At 45.0% G+C, this 24,198-nt stretch overlaps 1 protein-coding gene across 1 annotated transcript in view; it reads right to left on the reverse strand.

Moving 5' to 3' along the window:
• Positions 1–23,911, reverse strand: part of AMPH (amphiphysin) — a 123,009-nt gene extending 99,098 nt beyond the window's left edge. Inside the window, exon 1 of the mRNA XM_075705120.1 lies at positions 23,843–23,911. Coding sequence (XP_075561235.1) covers positions 23,843–23,911 — 69 coding nt within the window. The remainder of the gene's footprint in view (positions 1–23,842) is intronic.
• Between the last annotated feature and the right edge of the window lie 287 nt (positions 23,912–24,198).

Raw genomic sequence — 24,198 nt, forward strand, 5'->3', positions numbered from 1 at the left:
GATACCTTATCTAAGCTATATGCTCTCCATCCCAGCATACATTAAGATATTTGATTCACAACATTGCAGCTCAGCATTTGGTTAATCTTTTTTTCTGCTTGGAACTCCCTCATCATACCTACACTTTTTATGAACTTCCCTTGAGGTTGTAGCTGGATTCCTCTATACAGCAGCTGTGATGAGCAAGTCTCCTGTCTGAACACTACTGAAAACAATCCCCTGAGCCAAGCACTCCAGCGTTTCATTGGAAGTGTCACACAATAGTAAAGACCAAAGAGCTGGCAAAATCGCAAAAGAAACATGGAAATTTTGTTTTTAAAAATGTGAGAAAAAAAATCAATAGGGGCAGAATGGCAGACCTTGTTTCACAGTATCACATAAGATAGCAAAGAAGAGCGAGCTACTTATATTTTGAAATAGTCATTTGTTGACCTTCTACCACTTACCTAAAAATGTATGTTATTTGAAAAAATCAGAAGCTTTTCCCCAAAACTTTCTGACTTAATAGGGGAAAATAACATTTTTGTTAGTTTTGAAAACAGATGTTATTCTGGTTTTATGTCAATTAGGCTGCCAAAGTATTTTGTTTAATTCACAGAAGTTAAATGGAAAATGAACTTCCAGTAGATATGTTCAATAAAAGTTAAAAAAATGAGATGCCCTAACTTTATGCTGGAGACTCTGACTTTTTAAATAAGGGGCTCATGGAATGGCAAGAAGTAAAATTAGTTTTGTTGATTTTGCTGTGAATTAGAAGTATAATGAAAATAATTTCAGGACAGGATGAAAACAATTGACAAAGTATACTCCAAATTTTATACACTAAGAGGCACTTTTCAGTCAAAACTTCATTTTGTTCTCAACTCAGAAAAGAGTTTCAATGGGAAAATTCCTACCACCCATAATAATTGTGTTCATGTTCCTCACAATTTATACCAGAGGAATCACTTGTAGAATATTCAAATTACTTTGTCATTGTGCTGTGATTTGCAACTGCAATGAAAAATAACACAGAAAAGTTTCACACATCCCAAAAAAGATGACCTACAGAACACTACAAAAGCTCAGAGCTAGAAAAATTAGACAAGTGATAAAGATGAAAGTCTTTAAAGTTGGTGAGATCTAAAGATTTCCTGACATCCTTCCACTGTAAGGGCAGAATTGCTGACACTAGCATTTTATCATCTGGGCTGTGTAAGGTTAACAGCTTTCTGTTGCCTCTTTTGTTCTGTCCACAGAGAAAAACAATGACCCCTAATGAAAAATGCATGCAAGCACACAATGCCAGAGGTGTTTTTTGACTGTCACTGGACTCAACCTGAGCTTTTCATATGAAACTTCAGAGAAGGATTGATGGCATTACTGAACAGAAGAGATAAAAGAGGTTTGAAACGTCATTTTCTGAGCTGCCCTAGCCTTAAGGGTCTTGTGCCCACTCTTTCCCATCCCCATTTGGGGGTGGAGAAAAAATATAAGATAAATATGACCTATCCAGGAAAAATAAAAGAAATGCTACATTCTGTTTTGTGCTTTGATTGAAGGGACAAAAATATCTATTGCATGCACTTAATATTGCAAAAACACCAATAGTTCACAAATCCTTGGAACAGTTTCACAGATGACGTATAGACATTTTTATTTGTAAACATTCTAAAGGTGAAAGGATGTTACAGACTACTTAATGCAGATCTCTAGATCTCTAGCCTGCAGCAGAACAGAGCTTTACCAGTGGATTTACAGTTGGTCTGCATTTTGGCATTCACTATGTTAACTGCCTATTAAACACAGACCAAAAACTGCAAAATACACGCTGCCTGCAAAATCAGTTAGTAAAAAATTATTAGGTAAAGAACATATGGGGTCTATCCTGTGCTTCAGAGTATCTGTTTTGTCAGGAAAAAAAATAAAATAAAGGAACATAACAGAATTGAGAGCAAAATATGCTGCAAAAGCATGAATATATTAAAAATCTAAGCATATACATAGAGAAAAATCTATCAAAGGCTATTAAACATGAAATTATACTGTCTGGCAAAGGGGAATGGTGGAAGGGGAAGTACAAGCCTTCTACTGCCCTCGGCATATGTTTGCTCAGGAAGCAAGATCCTCTGAAAGACACACGTACTGTGAGCCACAAGGTCTTGGTTCAAACCCTTCAGTTTTTGCTTAGCTTTAAACTAATCAGATGTGAGCACAGATTAACTGTTTGGGCTTTTTTGGTGGTTTTTTTAGTTTTTTGGTTTATTATTCCTAAGCGGGGATGAAGCAAAGCACATCTTACTAAGGCTATGCTCAGGACCCATATAAGAAACCAGAGGAATATGAATTTTTGGTTAGCAGTTGCTGCCTCAGGTTCATCCTTGATAATGGAAGCAAGGACGGCTCTTCCCTCGACTAACTGAACATCTTTGTCCACCTCTCAGGACAGCATAACCTTCAGCAAACAGGCAAGATCTGTCATACATATGACGACACTTCCTATATTTGCATGTGTGATCCTCAAATACATTTTCAACAAGGCTCCACGTTTACTTGGGACTCTTCCAGAGCACAGAAGCTGATGCAGCAAGAACGTTACATTTAGCATAAGTAGAGTCACCAGCAGTTGGCCAGCTTTTCACCTGGTGTAAGATAATCAACGTAAAGCCAGTGAAGGCAGCAGGCTGACATGAGCTTACAGCACCTGAGAATATATCCCTGCATTTCCACTTCAGGTTATACCATGATACCTTCAAATTAGTAATTTTGATATATATCATACACAGGAGAAGTTTCCATAGCATAAACCTGACATCACAGCAGGTAAGGACAAGATATAAAGAAACATTCTTAATCTTCCTGGGTCCAGGGTTCTTAGGCAGGGAAGTATGTGCTCCTGTGTTGAATACATCAATACAGCATACGCTTAGCAATCAACCATACAGCACACATGCAAAAAAGTCTAGCCTGAAACTACTCCCACACAATAAATGCATCCAGGAAGCATCAAGTAAAATGTAGAAAAATCTCCACCTCTCTACATAAAGTACGTCTGTGTGGAAAAGGAGGGTGTCTGAGGAGAGCCTTTCCTCCCTGCTATGGGAAACAAAAACATTTCCACCTGGTATATTGCATGTGTAAGGATGTTATTTCTTGTTATTGGACTCTCCAGAAACATTATGAGAGCAAGTTAACAGCAGAGCACAGACACCAGAAAGTTGATAGGTGCTGCAATTTAATAATTGTGATATTTTGGCTACTGCTGTAAACAAAAGCATTTAACAGTGACAGAATGGCACTCTGAGTGCATCACATAGATAGGCTGAAGCTAAATACGTTGAAGTAATTCCTAAGTTTTCCTAGTCAGTTTGCAAAGTGGGGTTCCTGTATTTACTAACCCACTCCACACGGTCCCTCCACTTAGCAATTTGGCCCACAGGCTAATAGGCAGTCTGGGACTGAATCCTGACCTTCTCCACAGAGGCACTGCCATTGCTTTGCTGCTCAACAGAACTGTTCACGAGGCTACGTAACAGCGAAGGAGCAACTCAGGACCTCATTAAGCAAACGCTGTTGTGGAGGTGAATCTACATATTTAAAAAAAACAAAACCCAAAAAAACCAAAACCCAGAAACACTCAGCTACACTGAATACATTTCCACCGATTCCAGAGGACTCACATACACAAGCCAAATGCTGGTAAAGGGGCACAGCAGTTCTTGAATTTCACTTATGCATTTCAGGGACCTGTCTGAGGAAGTCAGCCCTAAACCCATGAATGACAAGAGTTATTGAGGTGCCCAGTAGTTTTTTCCCTCCTCCCAGTTCCTCCCTCCATAACTCTACAGTTCTTCCAACCAAAGAAGACTGCTGCTGATCTCCACCGCTGAGGATCTGCACCGCGAAAGCCATGTGCTCCCTTGCAGGGACAAAGCCCAGGACTGCAGTGGAGACACGGTCAAGGGGAACAATTGTTTTTCACTCTTTGAAGTTCATGAGTCTGCACCAGGAGTGCTGCTTCTGGGCTACTCAGTGAAAGAAAGATGTGGAAAAACTAGAAAGAGGCCAGTGGAGGACCTCTGAGATACTCAGCAGGCTGGAGCACTGGGCGTAAGTAGGAAGCTGGTCTTGTTCAGCCAGGAAAAGACAAAGCTAAGGGAAGGAAACCTGTTTTCTATTTCCAAATACCTAACTAGCCACTACAGAGAAGACCAAGCCAAGCCCTACCCAGAGGCTCACAAAGAAAGGGATAGAGCAATAGTCACAACAAGGGAAATTTTGAGCAGATAAGAGGGTAAAAGAAACCATCACGGGATGGTGAAGTGCTGCAACAGGCTGCTCAGAGATGCTGGGCAATCACCAACCTTGGAGATATTCAAGACACAACTGGACACAGTCCTGAGCAACCTGACCCGGCTTTGAAGTTGTCCCTGCTCTGAGCTGGAGGTGAACAAGTCGGCATCCACAGGTCTCTTCCAACCTACATTATTCTACAATTCTAAATCCAAACTTAAATGAAGGATCCGTCACTGGTCTGACAGAGAGAGAGGAAGAGGAAGGGATGGGAACGGGGACTCTGCAGGCTATGTATGTGATTGAGAAATGCATTAAGAAACGCTAATCAAAGGGAAAGGAGGGGGAAACGTTTGTTCCCATTTTTAGTAAACCCATGTTAGGTCTTTTTCTTTTATAAGACAAAAAAATCCAATCTTATCCTTTTTCCAAAATATGAAGAAAACAGCCTGGTACACTGCCCTTTCCTGTTTCTTGTGACAATCCTGGTTTTTTTTGTTGTTTTCTGGTTTGCTGGGGTTTTTTTAATCAAACAAATCAACATAAACAGTTTGTATTTATTCTGCAAAAATCAAATGAGGGGAAGGACAACTGTCTTTTAGGTCAGTAATTCTTTGGGTTGAGCTTACACATTGCACACCTTCAGCCAGGCCTCAAGTGAAGTGAAAGTAGTAAAATAAGGTGTTGATGTGTACAAAAAGAAAAGGGAGCAGTCAAACTGCACACATGTTCCAAGTATCATCAACTGATTGGTACAAACAGGCAAGGAAAAATTATCAAGATTAAAAACAGTGACAGACGGCCCCAGACCAATCTATTAAGCCCTCTGTATTTGTGCGTAGGCGTTAGTTGCAAGGGGAGCAAGCAAAAGGCTTAAGCAAGTGAACGTGCATGCACCCTTGCAAAACATTAGCACAAAGCCACTGTCAGGCATTTCCCCCCAGCTGGATGTAGTAGCTTGTGCAGGTTTACTCAAGTTTGCGGAAACAGTTATAATTAGCCACAAAACTCACAGTATCAGTGAATTGGAAGTATTGATTTATGCAGGCCATGGGTAAGTCAACCCAGGAAGGTCAACCAGGAATTTTATGATCCCAGGACAGATTTGCTGCTGGCATAGCCAGGCAAACTCCCTCAGAGCAAGGAGAAACCCCAGTTTATAACTGCTCAAGACTTCACAACATGGCTTCTGATATTGAAGGGATCCTCAAAGTAAAAATTCCTCTTGCCTCAGAATAGATGTATACACACTACTACAGCTATAAGCACAGGTGTGATTTGCAGAAAGCTGTGCAACCACCTACGACTTAAATTCTGTCCCATGCAGAGCAAGTACAGAGAGTACACGCAGCATTAAATCTTGTACTAGCATAGTGAACTGGATTATATTTAACCCATAGAGCCTTAACCTGCTGCGATTAAAATCAGCATGAGCAGAATCAAGTCTTTAAAGGATAGATACTACAGGGATTTGATATCAAGTTCATCACAATTTGTAATAGGCATAAAGCCTAAATACTGTGATGGATGTAATCGGTGTTTCTTAATGCGTGGCTCTGATCTTAATTCTTTTATTCAGATTAAACTCCCACACAATTCAATTCAAGATCAGGTTTTGTATTATAACAACTCAAAACATTAGGAAAAGACAAAGGGAATAAATGGACCCCAGGTGGAAAGCTGGTTGACACTGTATTTTTGCACATTTCTTCCTGCTATATGTACCTGGGAGTAATCTGCATAGTGTATTAGATTTCCTTCATGTCGATGAAGGACGATTCCCCTTATTTATCCCATACAAATCAACCACTGCCTTTTCTTTTGCGGGGGGTGAGGAAGGAAGAGCTCTGTCACTCCTACATTTGTCAGAGACCAAAGGGTCGGTCAGATCCCAGATGGGAGTACAGGCATTTTCTCATGTCTCTGGTAAAATTAGCTACTGCAGATTTTACAGACAAAGCAACAATACACACCCACACATCCAGGGTTAGAAAACAACCCGTCGCTTTGAAATTATTATGCTCTTTACTATAGCTCAGGTTTACATAACACAAAGAGTAACTGGATTTGATATTCTACAACACATACACTCTTCTGGAAAATATGAGGTATTAATAGTAAATCTTAACAATTTAACATTTTTTTTTCTAATACAGCTATAAAAACATTTTATGCCAGTCACATCAGTTTTGATTTTTGTCCATATTTGAACCCCTCTTTTGTCCATATTTGAACCCCTCTCTTTTCTTATTTTTTAGTACATGGGAAGATATTAAGAAGGTACCAATTTTCCCTTTAGTTTTAAATAGGTAGCCCCACTAAAACGTGAATTCTCACCTGGAGGTTTTGGCCTTTGTTAACCATTGTGTCACTTTAGTCCTATATCAGCACTACCTTGTGGGTATTAGACCCAGCTTCTTCATTGTTTACTAAATTGTAAATGCTTTAAGGCTGAGTTCTTTAATTCTCATAGCATCATGCATCACACAAAACTTATCCAGCCATCTGCTTGGGTTCAATTTATATTAACATGAGTGTGCTTGCTCTCCATATCCACATTATGTTATGACAAAATTCTGTTAATACGTCATATGTGAAAGACAATTTTTTATCTCAGTTCCTAAGGAACATGAAAAAGGACATTGTAGAGAAGGTATGAGATTTTCCTAAAACTTTGGATAGGAGCCACATTTTGTTCTGGGACGAGATCTACAAAGAAAATCTACATGTATCCCATTCAGGACAGACAGACCATTACAGCAAAAGTGGTAAAGCAGGGGAACTTAGCTAGCAACTTTTTATCGTGACCAAACATCAGTTATCTACCAGCTTCCCATTGCACCCAGCATCCCACAGCAGACCAATATTCAGTTAAACTTCCCAATGATTACTCCCATTCACTTCAATGGATGCCCAGTCTCACCATGTATCGGTGTCAAGTGTACACCTTTCACATGTGTCTGTTTTGCAACTGTTCAGCAACTTCATTGTTGTGCATCAAACTAGTCTGGCCCTAAAGTCTTCTCTTTGTGCACAAAAGCATTAGATTAGGGATAAGAAAACAACGTGCTCTCACAACTTATTTTGCTCATAGCATAAGGACCAGACTAACCACTTTAGGACACAGACCCTATTTTTTCCTGGGTGAACACGAATGCAATCCCTCTCTCCTGCAATGCACAGAGATACCCCCCTGCCCTGGCATGGGGCTTTACACCTTCAGGTGAGACCTTGCCTCAAGCCACAACAAACGAAGGCTTGGAGAACTCCTGTTTTGCTAGGGGAGACACTGGATGGGGGTGAGGATGCAGACAGTGCACCATGCTTTCAGAGAGTAACCAAAACCTGCACTCTCTGCGTCTCCCCAGAGTCACCATTTCTAGACAACTGAGCGGTACAAGGTGGAAACCCTCCATATAACACTTAAGCAGGCACTAGCAGCACAGAAAGGCGCGTTGAGGAGTAAGGAACTGAGTTATCAACAACCCTAAATTAAATGGGGAAGGTCAGTGGGAACAGAGCTTTTTTGAAAGTCCCAAAGCTAAAAACCTTCAATGAAACATACTCTCTATTTAATACTTTTCAGTAGTACAGCAGGTCATTTTGACCTGATAGGAAACCACCTGCTCACTACTACCAGCTAAAGCTGGTTTAGATGTAGACATAACCTGTTGGCGTACGTATCTTAGAGTTTGTGACTCTTTGTAGAAAGCCTTTCCCTACCTTTCTGCTATTTCCACTTTTTATTTGCTTTTATAAGACTTAATAAAAAGGACAGAAATCCATCACAATCCACCAGAGGTGGGTTTCTGTCAACACTTAACGATAACACCTCCCCTGAAGCAGAACTGAAAATACCCTGAGCTTCAGAGAGAGAGAGGAGGAATTACAAGTGCTTTGCATTTGAGAATGACTTTTCACTGCCTTTTCTTTTCAGATCCATGTGCAAATATTCCAAGATGCATTAATGTGTAATAAAATTTGCTTGATTGGCTACTGCTTTCACACAAGTAAGGAATCCTTCTGTATAATGGAGTGTAAAAACATCTTCCTTTGGGCCAGAGGAGGGAAAAGTCTGTGCTGGGTTTATATTACTACTTCAATCCTGCAAACACTTCTGATAACAGATACTACTGAGCAAACCACTACTAACAGTTAGTAGTTGTGGTAAGCCTTCAGTAGGATGGGCTACTGGTGGCCATTAGCAAACAGACATTGGTGCTTTGAGTCAAACTGGAAATTGGATACTAGAAGGAGGAAAAAATGATTTATTGCTCACAAAAATAGATCCTTCAGAGATGTGACTTAGCAACCTCAATACTGTACAGCACCGTCTTTAAAATACACTTTTTAATGGGGTCCAATGTTTTTAAATTCTTTTCCAGATAAATACTGCATATAGAAAACAGCCCTCACGATAGAAACCAGAACTGAACAGCACAATCCAAGTTGAAACAGAGCAAAACACACCGTACTCAAACTTGCATACATCCTGTAGTCTGCAAACACATGTTCTTGATCCAAAATATTTGTCAGTCAGAGCTTGTTCCTCCCTTTCCTGCTACACTGCTATGCCATGACTCTTGGAGATGTGACTCCTTAAAGAGTTAAGATGCCATAATGGCACGTGTGTTTGTCAGCTAATGGTTGCCTAAGTTCCTTCCCGATTTGTTTCTCAGTTTGACTGTTAAATCAACCCAAATTCTCAGTCAACTTCTAAATTACCATTTATTTTTACCCTAATACAAAACTTCGCACAAAAGATGCTGGCACTATGCTTGCAACAAATACGATCTTGGATTGGTGCTACAGGAAAACATGATGCCAGGGTGGTGTTAAGAATAAAACCCTCTTCAGCTCTGCAAAGCGTCAGCGAGGTTTGCCTTCTCTGAAACATGCTTTTCAGACCCTGGAAGTACAGATTTCATAGGAGGGGTTTTTTTTAGTAAAAGAACAGAGGGCAGAAGTAAGTTCAAAAGCCCTGGGGTACACATAGCACCTTGACTTCACTGAATCTGGAGTGACAGCACTGCTGGGCTAAACCCTAAGGCGACCAGCTGGGCGAAGTTCCTGTGGACTCATCTGGAGCTCCTGATAAAAACAAAGGTTGTGAATGGAGCCCACTGTGGACTCCTTCAGCTTGCACGTTTGCACTTCATGCGCTACTGTCTTAATTACTAGGCAACTTTGCTCTCTGTTTCACCTTCCCTGTGTTTCAGCGTTTCCGCAGGTACTCAGCACTGCCTACGTAGGGTGCTGTCACTTTATCCCCAGCTTCCCACCACACAGGGAGGACCTTGGTCAGCCCTGCAGACCCTGAGGGAATAGCCCGGTTCCAGCAGTACCATCTGTCCCTCTTCTCATGCACAACAGGAGGCAAATGAAACAAAATGAACATTCAGTACCTTCTGAAAGCCTGCAACGTTTGGAGGCTCACTACTGATTTTTAAACGCGTAATCATCTCTGAAGTGTGCAGCTGTGCTCACCTATCAACTAACCAGATGGTGCAACAGAAGTCAATTAATTTTCTAAATGGCTTTGGTGGTTAAGTCTGCAACAACTTGTTTGGTTAGACGTACTAGAAGAGAGGAAGGGAAACAGAAAGCAGCAAGGAGAGGATGACAGGAGAAGAGAGGGACGAAGAAGGAAGCGGGGAGATGAACAAACATGAAGGAAGATACAACTGTCCTGATACTAGCTCTGCCCACACATTTTTGCTGAGAATTAAGTAGGACATTTAGAGATGTGCTATCAAGTTATATTTTGGCAGTTTGCAAGACTGTCACATCATAAGGAATATATTCATTTCTCCACTAATTAATTCAGAAACTATTTGAGAATACAGAGGGAGGGCTGTACTATTTTTTAAAATCAAAGAAATTTCCCTGCACTGTTATACTTCCACATTTCTTGAAATCCAAATTACGTATTTCAAATTCATATCTCATCTGCAAATGTCTGGCTTGTTTTTGGACTTCAACCAGCCATCTTCTCACCTGGACATTAACCTCATTCTGTTCTGGTGGTTTTCCACTTACCGCTTCACATATAATGAATCCGCTCATTTACCGCTTCTTGAACGTGGTCCTACAGTGACCGTGCTGTGGTTGCAGCAGCTAGCTGTCCCCTGCCTGCCTGGGGTCCCTTCGGTTACTACCATGCACTTTTCTCCCTATGCATTTCTTCCCTCAGCAAGGTCAGCCGTGGAGACATCTGCCCTAAGCCTGCACCAGACCAGCCTGCCTCTGGACTGAGCTGTGCTCCCGTCTCTCTTGAGGCCTGAGTACACCCATGGATTTTTCTTTTCCTTTGTTCTGCCTTCGATCCTAGCACTTCCATTTCCCCTGTGATAAGAATGTGGTTAGTACAGATCTGAAAAATGTGAGGCAATCAATTAAATTCTTTCCTCTCTCATTAGCCTCATGAACCATTCCTTATGATTTTTACGGGAGTAAAATTTGTCCTATACTTAAAATTACTGACAATTTGATTTTGAAAAAATTATTTCATGCTCACAGCTGATCCATTTCAGCAGTATGCCTTATGTATTTAAAAAGTTCATCCAAACTGCATAAAGCAGCTACACCAGTGTGAAAAAAATAGCACCCACATAAACCAACAAGGATTTAGGTGGCAATGGCAAGCTGAACAACTGGAAGCCTAGTTTAAATATAAGCAACAGCATCCACACACAGATCTGTACAGGTTTAATAACAGTATCACAATTTTGTTTATTCCTCTACATGCCCTGCGTGCAAATAAGTCTTTTAAACAACTCCCTGAAGCCAAACCTTATATATGCATTTTATGTGAAAAAATCAGTCATTTCTCAGATCTCAAAGACTGCTCATTCTCCATAGAAAATGGATCGCCTTTATTCAGTCAAGCTGCTTCTCTGTATGCGGTGTTTCATCTGCTTCTACTTTGTGCTTAATGTGTATTAACCCTCATACATGTGGGTCACTTAACTGGGCTTTGCTGAGACATAAAGTGTGAATCATCCACAGAAATAACTGTGTTCCCATGGCACTGCAGACCATTACCTACCTCAGCTACATACCACTAACCCCCTACACTGTCTGTAAGGACACAAGCAAATGCTTACTGATGATCACAGTCTAGAAAGGAAATTCAGATTCTTTGTGTTTTTAGGCAATTTTTATTTTCTCAAACCCCTATTTTGTTAAAAATAAGACATCAGTCTATTCTTACGGTGTTTTTCAAATTGAAAACTGGGAAAAGTAGGATTGACAGTTTCTTGTAAGCAAGTGCAGGCACGTGTGTACACACTATAAAGATGGCATTTTGTGAAATGTTTCTAGGAAAAAATAATAGGGGTTTGTTTGCTAATCTAGACTACAAAATTGTTTTTCAAATGGTTGTTTTAGTGACAGCCCAAGACTTTGGCAGGCTTTCCTCTCCTCTTTTGTATCATAGATAAAGAGGATTGATTGCAGTTCAGGGACTGTAGCACTGGCCTCTATATCACTACAAAGCACAGATTTAACAATCTTGTGGGTACAAAAAAGTGGGGTGAAAGTGACTCCAAGCTGTGACTTCAAGGGAGCATCAAAGGAATTAATCTGCTACAGAGAAAGGGAGAACAAAGCAGAGTATCTTTTCTGGGAGTAAGCAGGAGCTTTTTGTCAGAAAAGAGGTGGTAAGAAAAAGAAGGAACAGAAACAACTGAGAAGTAGGAGCAGGGCACTGAGAGTCAGAGACCAAAGACTTGAAGGGTGGTCCAGCCCCTGACTTCTCTGTGCCCCCACCCATGGAAAGGCTGATGAACTCCTCTCCCATTGCCCCACCAACCTTCTTAGAAAATATCTAAACAGAATTTTAACAACTAAGTGCTTGTCCACACCAGTCCCCAATTCTGCAGAGTCTCACAGGTGTTCCTGTCCTACAGATAATGAAGAATAATTACTGAGAAAACAGAAAGAAAGGTAGAGCAGCCAGGAAGAGGAACAGGCTATTTCCTGCATTAGCTTCCTCATAGCACAAATGGACACTTCAGAAATGTGTTATAGGTATCTTTACTGCAGGCCTGTGTTTTACATTACTCTCTTAAACAAATTAATGAACTCCAATTAGCAGAGACTCAACATAACAAAATGGCAAAATTGCTTTTCCAAGTTGGTCATTGGCTTACGATTCTGGCAACTGTTGACTAACTAGCTACTCATTAGGTCAAGAACAAATTATCTTGTATTCGAGAACAGCAAAGGCTCAGAGATGCACAGCACTGATGCTGCAGAACATTCAGGGAAGAGGGACCCAGCACTTGAAACACTTTGGATTGGAGGCTCCAAGCAGCTGAGTTTGCAGCAGAGCCCAATGAACTAAACCAAGTAACAGTTCCCTAGGGAAAATGCTCTCCATCTTGAAGCAGCAGAGCCATCTGCTACCCCTTCTCCCCCCACTCCACAGTCCCTGAGGTGAGTGGGAAGCCTGGCATAGCAGGCAGTGACTGCTGCCTGATCAGAGGTTTTGGTGGAGGTGAATCCCACTGTGCATATTTTAGGCAGGTGAAAAAATCCCCCTGCCATCTCCAGGCGAGCTCAGGGATCTATGGTCCTCTTCATGTGGGCAACTGCAAAAAAAGTGCTAAAAGGCATCTTTCACTCTTTATTTTCATTTTCTCCCAAACTCAGTAGTCTGGCATCCCACGCTTGCTTTTATTACCTGGCAAGCCCATAAGAGGGGCTCCCCACAGCCAGCTGTGCTGAGTTGCTGCAGGCAGGGTGGGCACAGGCATGCTGCTCTCCCCCATCTCATACTTACCCCTACTTTTTTTTCCTCTGCCATTTATCCCCACTGAAATATCCCACTATGACAGATGCTGAGCAGTCTCCTTCACAGTTCCTCCTAGCCAGCGCAGGAAACTTGGGCTATTGAGATGAAAGGCAAAGTGTATTCTCCTTTCCTGCCCTCATTCACTGCTCTCACCCTCACCATCTACAGCAGCTGGTTGGACCAGGGGCCAGTAGCACATCCTATTCTAGAAGGAAGGCATTGTGATCAACCCTGACCAGGAATTCCTGTATTTTCCATATACACAGGTTATCACCACCCCAACATCTCTCCACTATGTGCCTGTAAAGTCACACTCTGAATTGTGCCACAACAGGAAGGTGGCACTTCATTGTGGAGTGGCTGCGGACCCCTGATGACAGCCTCACTAACGGTGAGCATGGGCACACCTTGGGTCAGAAACATTGGGTCTTAGACAATACAACATTGCAAGAGAGAGTATCTGCTAGAGGAGCAAGGTGTAGTGAAGAAGAGAGTCCAGAGCCAAGCCCAACAAATTAGCGGCAGATTTTTTAAAAATTTATTTTATTTTAAAGACACGGTCTAAGTGAAGTGTAGAGAGAACGGTAGAGGAATGGACACATGTTCAAGAACTAAAAAGGAAATGGGAAAGAATAAAAGTGAAAAAATGAAATTGTCAAGCAAGAACAGAGGAGGAGGTCAGCTTGATATTAATAATGCTTTGGCCAGCGAACATGGAGATATGGATCCCTGTAAAACTGAAGGAACAGCACTCTCCTGACTTGATGGAAGAAAGTGACAATGATGAAGAGTCTATTACATAGTAACTCACAGGATCACGGTTAACATTGCATATGGGGAGAAAACTGGAACAGGAGAAACAGATTACCTTCCCTCAGGTAGCAGGGAAATCATCACATGAGAACCTAACAGGAAGGAGGCCCGGGGGTTTTCTCTCCCCTTTCTTCCACACTTGGCACCCAGACATCCAGAATCTACCTCTACCTTTTAACCTGCACATTAGAAATGAAAACCATTGAAAGCAATCAATATTTTAATAATAGCTACTATTTGGCCTGGATGGGAGGGTCATACGGTAATTCCAGTTAGATCATAGGGAATGCTGGCAAGCAAGGAAAACCACTTGTAAATTTTCATGCAAGAAAAAAGAACACACTCCTCTACATCAAGGAAAGCTAGAACAAGGAACAACGGGCGTGAACTGCAAAAAACAACATTTATATTAAGTGAGAACTTTCTGACTGGATGTGCTTAAGCAATGGCATAAATCATTTTAGGGAAGCTGCAAAATCTCCACCATTACATACTTAAAGCCGACAAGAAAATCACTCCTAAAGAATAATTTTAAGTACAGCTGATTCTGCTTTGCTTTAGAAGAATGGGCCAGATGACCACTTGCACTCCCTCTTTTCTACAATTTCTATGAAAAAAGAAATTAAAAAAGGGGAAGTTCAAGTTTTTATTATACTGGAACCTGAAGCTAGAAGAATCTGAGCTGCATAGTTTAGACCATACCATTCACATGAGAAGTTATTGAGTTCTAATTGGTTTTGTTTGCAAACTCAGAGATTAACAATTAGCTCTTCAGAGATGAAGTTGCCTCTTCATTGTGTGTACTTAGCCAGCAGGGCCCTAAGTGTTGAGGTCTGTCATAATACTGTAATGACTTCAGTACAACTAGATGTTATAACATCTGTGGGGTTAATGTTTTAAATCGTTAGACAGTAACTGGCTTTTATGAACCTGAGGTTGCTAGAACCATATCATCACATGGCAGGCAGGTCAGCACAGGAACAATGTATGTAACGTGCCTTTCACAAATACATTCTTGCATGCAGATACCCATCTCCTCAGACCTGATGTCATCAGTTATGGAACACATAACATGTACAGAATCATGAAATTCCTTTCCAGGGGGGAAGCATCTTTTTCCTTTATAGAATCTCCACCTTTACAACACTTTGAACACTAGTTACGCCTTCAAAGTTCTCATAAACTCCAGCATTTACTGCTTTAACTTCTGGATGAAACCAAATATATTACCAACTAGAAGCTCAACATCAAAAACCACATTACTTAGATTTTCAAGAGCTACTCAAGAAAAGTCCAGGAACAAGCCTTACTGAACCTGAGTTTCAGAAGTGTTAGGAAAGCACCAACTGTGTTTACTATGAGAGCGTGCTCAAACCCTGGGACAGGCTTCCTGGAGAGGTGGTCGATGCCCCAAGCCTGTCAGTGTTTAAAAGGCATTTGGACAGTGCCCTTAATGCCGAGCTTGAACTTTTGGTCAGCCCTGAAGTGCTCAGGCAGTTAGACTAGATGATCACTGTAGGACCCTTCCAGCTAAAATAAGCTGTGCTATGCTATGCTATTCTTCTTCTTACCTTCTTCTTTCTCTACCAGTACCTGCTGAGGAAGTATCTGATGCCGCTTCCCAGCCCTGCACTAGCAGAAGGCATTGAACAGGTAACCATGCCCGCCCCAGCCTAGGCACTGGCTCTGTCACATTGTGGGAAGGAGGCATGTACCTTCTGATGGGGGTGACAGCTGCAGATAATCTCGAGATAATTGGACCATCTGCACAAATTTGCAAAAAAGCAAGTGTGAAGCACAGTTTTTTAACATCTTCTGTGTTCATCCAGTTTATCCGGGTTTCCACAGGATGGCAAAACCCCACATCTCTGACGCTAGCGAGGCTCAAAGATCAAGCCCTCAGTCTGAAACAGGACACGCTCCTCAACTAAATGGTTGCAAAACTTTTTCAGGCAAGCAATATCCGTTCATTTCATGTGGATTTTTTTTTGCTCCTTGTACTCAATTTTTAGAAATACCTGAGCTGTTTCCCATGGAAAAATATGCTAAAACCACAAGAGCCTGAGAACACCAGTACCCCCTCAGAGCAAAGGTCCATCTGGCCCAATACCCTTGTCTCCCAAGTGGCCACCCACCAATGTCTGTAGGAGGGCACATGAGCAGTGCAAGCCTACTTCTGCCAGGGTCCTGGGGGTGCTCACAGACCTCAATGGCTGGGACCGGCCTCTCCCCTGGGACCCCCACCCACACCGCCTCCTGCCAAGGGCCCCGGGGACGTGTCTCAGCTCAGCCCGGGGCCTTGAGTCCCTGCCCGAGCCACGTTGTAGGTGTGCCCGTCTCTGCCCCTGTCTGCTGGCTGGGCCTGGGACCGGCACTGCAGAGAGCTGCTCTCCTGGGGGCAGCCCTCAGGCCTAGGTCACGGCTTGTCATGCAGAACTCGAGGCATGACATAGCACAACTCTTCTGTTCTATTCCCTGTGCTCACCATTGAGTCAAATAACGATGAGACTGTTATTTGCCTGAAATGCCATGGGTTTTTCAGCTCCAAAAACACTTTCAAGGACACATAACACAAAGGTTAGAAGTAGAAACAGGGTTTTATTTGAGTTTGCTGAATCCATTTCAGAGCCGATGGCTCACAAGCATTAACACAATGCCCATGTGTAGCCCAGAGCAGGCTGATGCGTTCTTCAGTTTGGCTTGAAAAAACATCCCTTGCAAAGGCAAAGCCACAGAGCTATGGCAAGTAGCAGCAGGAATACAGGCCAAGCAGTCCCTGTTTCCTGAAGAGTGAGAATGTGAAGAATGAGGATCAGGACTGACCACACACAAAAGATGATGAAGATGATGAAGAAGATGATGATGATGATGAAGATGAAGATGATGATGATGATGATGTGTGTGGTACCGTGGGGTATTTTCCAAACTGTGACCCATATCGATGACAAGCCCACTTTTTGTCTTCCAAAACTTGCTCCATCGCTGTGCTTCTTGGCCAGTGATGCATGAAAAGCGCTCTCGTGCCTGCCCTGCGCTTGTATTGCATGCAGGGAGAGCTGACAAGTGGCAGCTGCGGGTGGTGCAGCAAGCCTGGAGCCCTTGCAAGGCCAGGCTGCTTTGCACGAGCAAGAACCCCTGGGGAAATGGAGCCAAGGGAAGAGCAGAGCTTGCTCCCGCTCCAAACTTGCGATGGGCAAGAGAGCCAGAAAGAGCCAGGGCACGAGTGGTGCCCTGGAGGTGCAAGAGCAGCAGGCGAGAACTGAACCCAAAGGGCTCAGAGGAGCCCTGACAAGGGGCTGTGCTCAATGCTACAGAGGACAAGAAGCAACCCTCGGCGGGCCACCCTGGGGGCCCACCCAGGGAGTCTGGTAAGCTTCCTCCCCCCGGATGCGGGGCACGAGGGCCACCTTCGTGGAGCAGGAGCAGCAAGCACCTAGCCAAAATGGCCCAAAGAAGCCCTGGCAAGGGGCCGTGTGCTCAGTGCTGCAGAGGCAGGCAAAAAACCCCCGGGGACACTTGCTAGCCCACCGTGGGGGAAAAAAAAAGCCTTCCTCCCCCCAGCTGCAGGGCACGAGAGGCCATCTTCGTGGTGCATGAGCAGCAGGCAGTAACCTAGCCAAAAGGGACGAGAGGAGCCCTGACAAGTGGTCATGCTCAGTGCTGCAGAGGAAGGCAAAAAACCCCCGGGGACCAGGGCCAATCTGCCCCGGGGGAAAATTCCTTCCTGACCCCAGCGCTGGCGATCGGCTATTCCCTGAGCACACGAGCAAGACCTGCCTCCTCGTCCCGCAGGCTGGTCACGCCTCCCGGGAGATGCCCAAGCCCTACTCTCCCTCCACCTAGAGCCATCTCAGGGGCTTCCGAGAGTGGCAAAAGGCCCCCGACAAGGGCCTGATGGTCCTTGGGGGCAAGAATCCTTCCCACGCCTGGCAGGGCACCAGTGGGTGCTCCAAAGCATTGGGACCCCTGACAACATCTCTGCATCCCATTTCTTACGTCTGCTGCCCCTGGCTCCACAGGGGATGAGGACGATGAGCTCTGCAGCGCTCCTCAAGAAGGTATTCCCTTGCTCTGGCCACTGCTATCCAGCTGAAAAGTATTTCTGTCCCTCAGATGAGCTTTGATCATGGCCCTGCCAGGAGCTGGCCTTGCAGCAGAGAACCTTCAGCAGCCTTGTCCAGTCTCCAGTCTTCCTCCCTTAGCCCCCTCCAAATAATTCCATCAGCTCCTCAAGGACTTGCTCTTGGATGTCTTCAGGCCTGTCCCCGGGCCATCTCTGGCAGCGGGGCACGGGAGACGCTGCCTTTTATCCTGCCCCAGGGCATTGTGACTGCTGCGTTGCCGGGTGGTGGCACTGTGACATGGGGGTGACGGGGCCCCCATGCGCAGCCCCGCCCACCGCCCCTCCGCCCAGCATCCTTTGGAGGAAGGCCTTTGGGGTGCTGGCCCCGAGGCAGTCCCTGTGCCCAGGAGGCCCAGGGGGCTGTCCCTGCCCTTGGTGGCTGTGCACTGGGCACAGCTGCGGTGTGTCCCTGATGCCGCCTCTGCCACAAACCTCTTCTCTCAGGCCATGGCAGAAACCAACCCTGCAGCCAAGGCCAGCACCGTTACCTGTCCCCTCTCTGTGCCAGAGCTAACATCCATGAGGCTACCTTGTGCTGTCCGGTCCTATGACTTGGAAGACTGCGACTCTAGGAACAGTAACTTCCCATTTGCGGACACTGAAACTGCAAGGGACCAGTTGTATCAGCTGCATGTTCATAACTCCATGGGGCCTGATGTGATTCATCCCAGAGCACTGAAGGAGGTAGCAGATGTTACTGAAGGACCCCTCTTACTCATCTACCAAAGGTCTTGGGAGTCTGGGGAGGTCCCTGCTGACTGGAAGCTAAGCCAACGTTCCAATTTATAAGAAGGGCATGAAGGAAGACCCAGGAGACTATAGACCTGGTAGTCTAACCCCACGACCAGGAAAAATTATGGAGAAGGTCATACCGGGTGCTACTGAAAGGCATTTAAAGGACAAGAAAATTACCAGGCACAGTCAACATGGATTCACAAAGGGAAAGTCCTGATTTTAATTTTACATCCTTCTACGATATATTAAAAATATATTTAATTTAATATCCTTCTACGATAAGGTCACCCACCTAGTGGATGAAGGGAAGGCAGTGGATGTAGTTCTCTGCATTTTAGTAAGGTTTTGATACTGTCCCTCACAGCATCCTTCCGGACAAGTTGTCCGACTGTGGGATAGGCCGCTACGTGGTGCGCTGGGTGAAGAACTGGCTGGACAGCAGGGCTCAAAGGGCTACAGTGAACATGCCTACATCTGGCTGGTGACCAGTCACCAGCAGTGTTCATCAGGGCTCAATTCTAGAGCCAGTTCTGTTCAATATTTTTATCAATGATCCAGATGCAGGATTTAGTAAGTTTGATGATGATAATGAACCAGGAGGTGCTGTTGACTCTCTCGAGGGACAAGAGGCCTTGCAGAGGGATCTGCATAGATTGGAGCATTGGGCAATCACCAATGGCATGAAATTGAACAAGACCAAAAGCTGAATTCTGCACCTGGGATGGAGTAACACCAGACACAAGTATAAATTGGAAGAGGAGTGGCTGGAGAGCAGCCCTGAGGAAAGGGGTCTGGGGGTGCTGGTCGACAGCAGGCTCAACAGGAGCCAGCAGTGTGCCCTGGCAGCCAAGAGGGCAAATGGCATCCTGGGGTGCATCAAACACAGCATAACCAGCAGGTCAAAAGAGGTGATTATCCTGCTGTATTTAATGCTGGTGCAGCCACACCTTGAGTCTAGTGTGCAGTTCTGGGCCCCACCATTTTAAAAGGATGTTAAGGTCCTTGAACGCATCCCAAGGAGGGCACCAAAGGTGGTGAAGGGGCTGGAAGGCATGTCCTCTGAGGAGCGGCTGAGGACACGGGGTTTGTCTAGGTTGGAGAGAAGGAGGCTGAGGGGTGACCCCACTGCTCTCCCCAGCTTCCTGAGGAGGGGACGTGGAGAGGGAGGTGCTGATCTCTGCTCCCTGGTACCCAGTGCCAGGATGTGTGGGAATGGCTCAAAGCTGCGTCCGTCAGGGGAGGTTTGGACTTGACATGAGGAAACATTTCTTTACCGAGAGGGTGGTCAAACCCTGGAAGAGGCTTCCTGGAGAGGTGGTTGATGCCCCAAGCCTGTCAGTGTTTAAGAGGCATTTGGACAATGCCCTAATGCCATGCTTGAACTTTTGGTCAGCCCTGGAGTGGTCAGGCAGTTGGACTAGATGATCATTGAAGTTCCTTTCAGCTGAACTATGCTATTCGATTCACTTAGAGGCGTTGGGTTACAAAGGGGAAAACAAGGAGATAACTAGTATTACAAATTGGGTTAGCAGCTTAAATTCAAATTTTCAGAGAAAGTTAGGGATACAACTCAGCCTCTTCATCCAAGTAATCTTGTCCTCCAAACTGACTCAGCCAGCCTCAGTTACCAATACGTCTGTTCAGGTTTCAGTACAGATATTTTAGTGCGTCAGTGTTTCATTTACTTTTATGACTGGGATGTAGGCTCCTAAGTTGCTCTGATGCTTTTAAAACTTTAATCCAGATTCTTCAGCTGACTGCTGGCAACTTCCAGCAGATGCTGCAAGCTCAGCACATCCACGTTTCCTGAATTTTGGGGGAAAGTTGTTGAAGAAATGCAGTGAAGAGCAGTGTAATTTAGTACATGGGACACTCATTGCTTTAAAGTCAGGGTACTAGGGCACACGTGCTACCACCAAAAGTACCATCTTCTGGATGATGTGAAAAATGGAGTGACCCATTATTACTGCTGGTTGGTTAAAATTGTGTTTCATTTTGAGTACTAGCCTGGAACAGCCCATTTTGGACAATTGCCTTGTTCCCCTCATTAGCACTTCAGTTCATGAATAAGCATATGATTTCTTACTTTAATGTCATTTGCCATATCAAGCCATTGACACATTTACCTCACCCATTTCCACAGTGTAGAGTAATCTAAATATTTCTGGAATCTTATAAGGAAAAACAATATTATTTATGTTATCAAGTCTGCTCTATCACAGATGGATGATTGCTTTTGTTTAAACTAGGAAATAGCATCAAAAGATGTGTTCATGTAATGCTCAGATTTAATGCTTCTAATGCAAGATAGATAGATTTGCACAATATGAGATGTTTTCATGTCAGTTATTTAGCTTTTGTCATATAAATAGTGACTAGACACACATGTACGTGGGCATATGCACTACCTACACCATAGAACTAAAATTTCTCCTAGACTGCAAGGAACTGAAGAGAATGATAGCATCATTAGAAAAATACTCTCCATAGATGAAGGCTTATGTTGTACAGCTACTCCATGTTTTTAATACATATATTACACCAGCAACGTATAATAGAAAACTATGTATAAATTCTTTTTTAAACACAATTGACTATAAGGACACATTAAGTAAACTGAAGGTGCCCAAATCCAATATAAGCAACAAGATAAAACAACTGAAAATGTATTTAAAATCTCTTTAAGCCAGTGTGGTATTACACACCTGCCACAATGCCATCCTATTCACACCATCAGAAATCAGATGTATCTAGGAGTTTAAAAGTCTGGTTTAATTTACTTGTTGTCATCAAGTACCCAAAGAAAACAAACAAAACCAATCATTCTGTATCATTCCCATCTGGGGGGTCGTCTTTTTTTTTTTTTTTTTTAAAGTAAAGTTTTAGCAAAAATAATGATTTTTTGTTGTATAACCATAAAGGAACTCAAAGCTAACCAGAAGTGTAAACACAAGAGAATAGATGTGCACAGCTCACGCAATAACTACACACGCATGCCATGAAGAGGGAAGCCAAGGATACAAAGCTACATGGTACTGACCTACTCTGTGAGGCCCCTAACAGCTTTTATTCCCTTTAAATAAGCAATGTTTAGACCCACTGGCATAAGAAACAACCACCACAGATACCATAATGAGGCCAAAATTACCAGGTGCCCAACTGCAATACGTGCAGATCAAACCAGACAAATTTTCCCCTTCTTAGTGTGGCTGATCACCAAAGCAAAGGTAGAGCAGCCCAGCTGTCAGAGCCCACCAGCATCCCAAGGTGTCCATCGGGCTCAACACAGCTACCCGGGGGGCAGGTGCATGAGCCATCTTTGCCACGACACCAGGACCTCAGGTACTCAGATTAAGATGTGCTCTGGTATGCCCACACATTTCTGCAAACAAGATCTCCCACGTTGGAACAGACACACCCAGAAGCAGTACATCTGATTTTTAAGACTTACACCAATGCTTTAACAACAGTTAATCGTAACAACACTAACAAGGACACAAGGAAACAAACAGTATTTTCAGGCTTCTACTCCAGCTACCAACCCAGCTCAACTCACACTATAAAGTCATCAGATCTCTTCAAACTATTGAAGAATATATTATGTGTTTTACTCAAAATCAGGTGCAGTCCAAACCTGCAAGAATGGAAATGCATTATGACTTTGGTATAGAAGAGTCTAGTACTTTATGACCCTGTGAGCTATATAGGAATATTTGAAAGGGAAAACCTACCACTTGCCTGTGACAGCCTCAACTATTAGACTCTTAAATAATGACATGATTACATATGAGACTTTTCTACATATTAATTTTTGCAATTTTTGTTCCCTTAGAGCTCCACAGAGTCCAACGTGTGGTGAAAAGGAAGTGGGGACTCACAGACAGTGAAGTATGAGAAATAGTGGTCATAAAATAATCTCTTTTAATTCTCCGGAGCCCTATTACACAGAGCATGTAACAACACAGGATACATGCTAGAGGGGTATAAAGGTTTTATTAGCCCTCGAAAGAGAGGGCTTGCAATGCTTGCTGACAACTGTGCCTCCCAAATTCATGCAGAGAACAGCTTTATAACAAACCGTACTAATAGCTGATACGGGTGCTATATATAGTCACACACAAATGCTTTTCTGCTTGTTTTAATGTCTGTATCTGTGGTCCTGTTCTGCGACACCCAACAGCGGAGCAGGAGTTACTTGTGTGGAACATCTATACCTATTGGCTTTTATTAGCGAAGCTGAACAAAATAAACCAAAACCGACAAGGCCCTCGTCTTTTACCAAAAACTCCTGCAAATTCTCCCCGACTTTGCCGGTTGTTCACGTCCAGGCTCACAGTAACGCAAGAATCGGCACCGAGTTTTCTAAGCAACGCACACCATCAGCTGCACCGCATTTTCACCAGCCTCACGACATCTTGAGAAGCTCCCCAAAACTGAAGCGGCTGCTAACGAACGCGTGGGCCTCAGCCAGCGCTCCCCGCTCCGGCCCCCCTCCCCACCCGCGGGCTTCTGTCACGCCGAGGGGGCTTTCTGTCACGCCGAGGGGGCCGGCTGGCTCAGCTGCCGAGCGAGGAGGATCGCTTCAGCCGGGGATGAGCCGGCGCGGATATTAAAGGAAACGCAATCCTCTTAGGCGGGCTGAGGGCTGCCGGCGAGGCGAGGCAAACGCCCGCTTCCCCGCGCGGGCCGGGGCGGCAGCCCGGCCACCCCGCCGCGGTGCGGTGCGCAGCCGCTCGGCCTGTGTCCGTCCGTCCCCGCCCCGCCACCGCCACCCCGGGAGCCCCGCTCTGCGTGAAGGGCGAGGAAAGCAGCGGCTCGCCCGGGCCTGCGGCGGGTCGGACAGCGGCACCGCCCGCACCGCCGCCTCCCAGAGGGGAGCGACCGCCGCCGCCGGGACGCGGGGGGCAGCGGCAGGGCCGGGCGGGGCGGTGAGGGGGGGCCGGTTACATAACGGCGGAGGCGGGGGGCCGAGCGGGGCCGCCTCCCCTCCCGGACCCCGGGCACCGCCGCCGCTGTCCTCCTCCTCCTCCGCCTGCTGCTGCCGCTGCCCGCCGGGGCGAGGCCGTTTCCCCCCCAGCCTCCCTTCCCGCCCCGCTGCGCACCTTCTCCTGGGCGCGGTTGAGGCGTTTCTGGACGTTTTTGGCGAAGATGCCGGTCTTCATGTCGGCCATGGCTGAGCGGCGGGGATGGGGAGGGTGAGGGGGGAAAGGCGGGCGAGGCAGAGCCCGGCGGCGGCGAGCGGCGACGAGGCAGGGATGGAGGGAGGGAGGACGGGCGAGGAAGAGGAGGAGGGCCTTAAAGACACAGCGGGGAGAGGCGGGGCCGCCGCCTCAGGTGAGCCGCGGGCCCCCCCGCCCCGCCGCGGCCCGCCCCCGGCCCCCCGGGGAGGCAGCGTGGTCCCCTGGAGCTGAGGCAATTCCTCTAGAAAATAAAAAAACAGCAAGAGAGAGAACGGGGG

Source organism: Pelecanus crispus, chromosome 2 (genome assembly GCF_030463565.1).
Source record: "Pelecanus crispus isolate bPelCri1 chromosome 2, bPelCri1.pri, whole genome shotgun sequence".
In the NCBI taxonomy this organism is placed as follows: domain Eukaryota; kingdom Metazoa; phylum Chordata; class Aves; order Pelecaniformes; family Pelecanidae; genus Pelecanus; species Pelecanus crispus.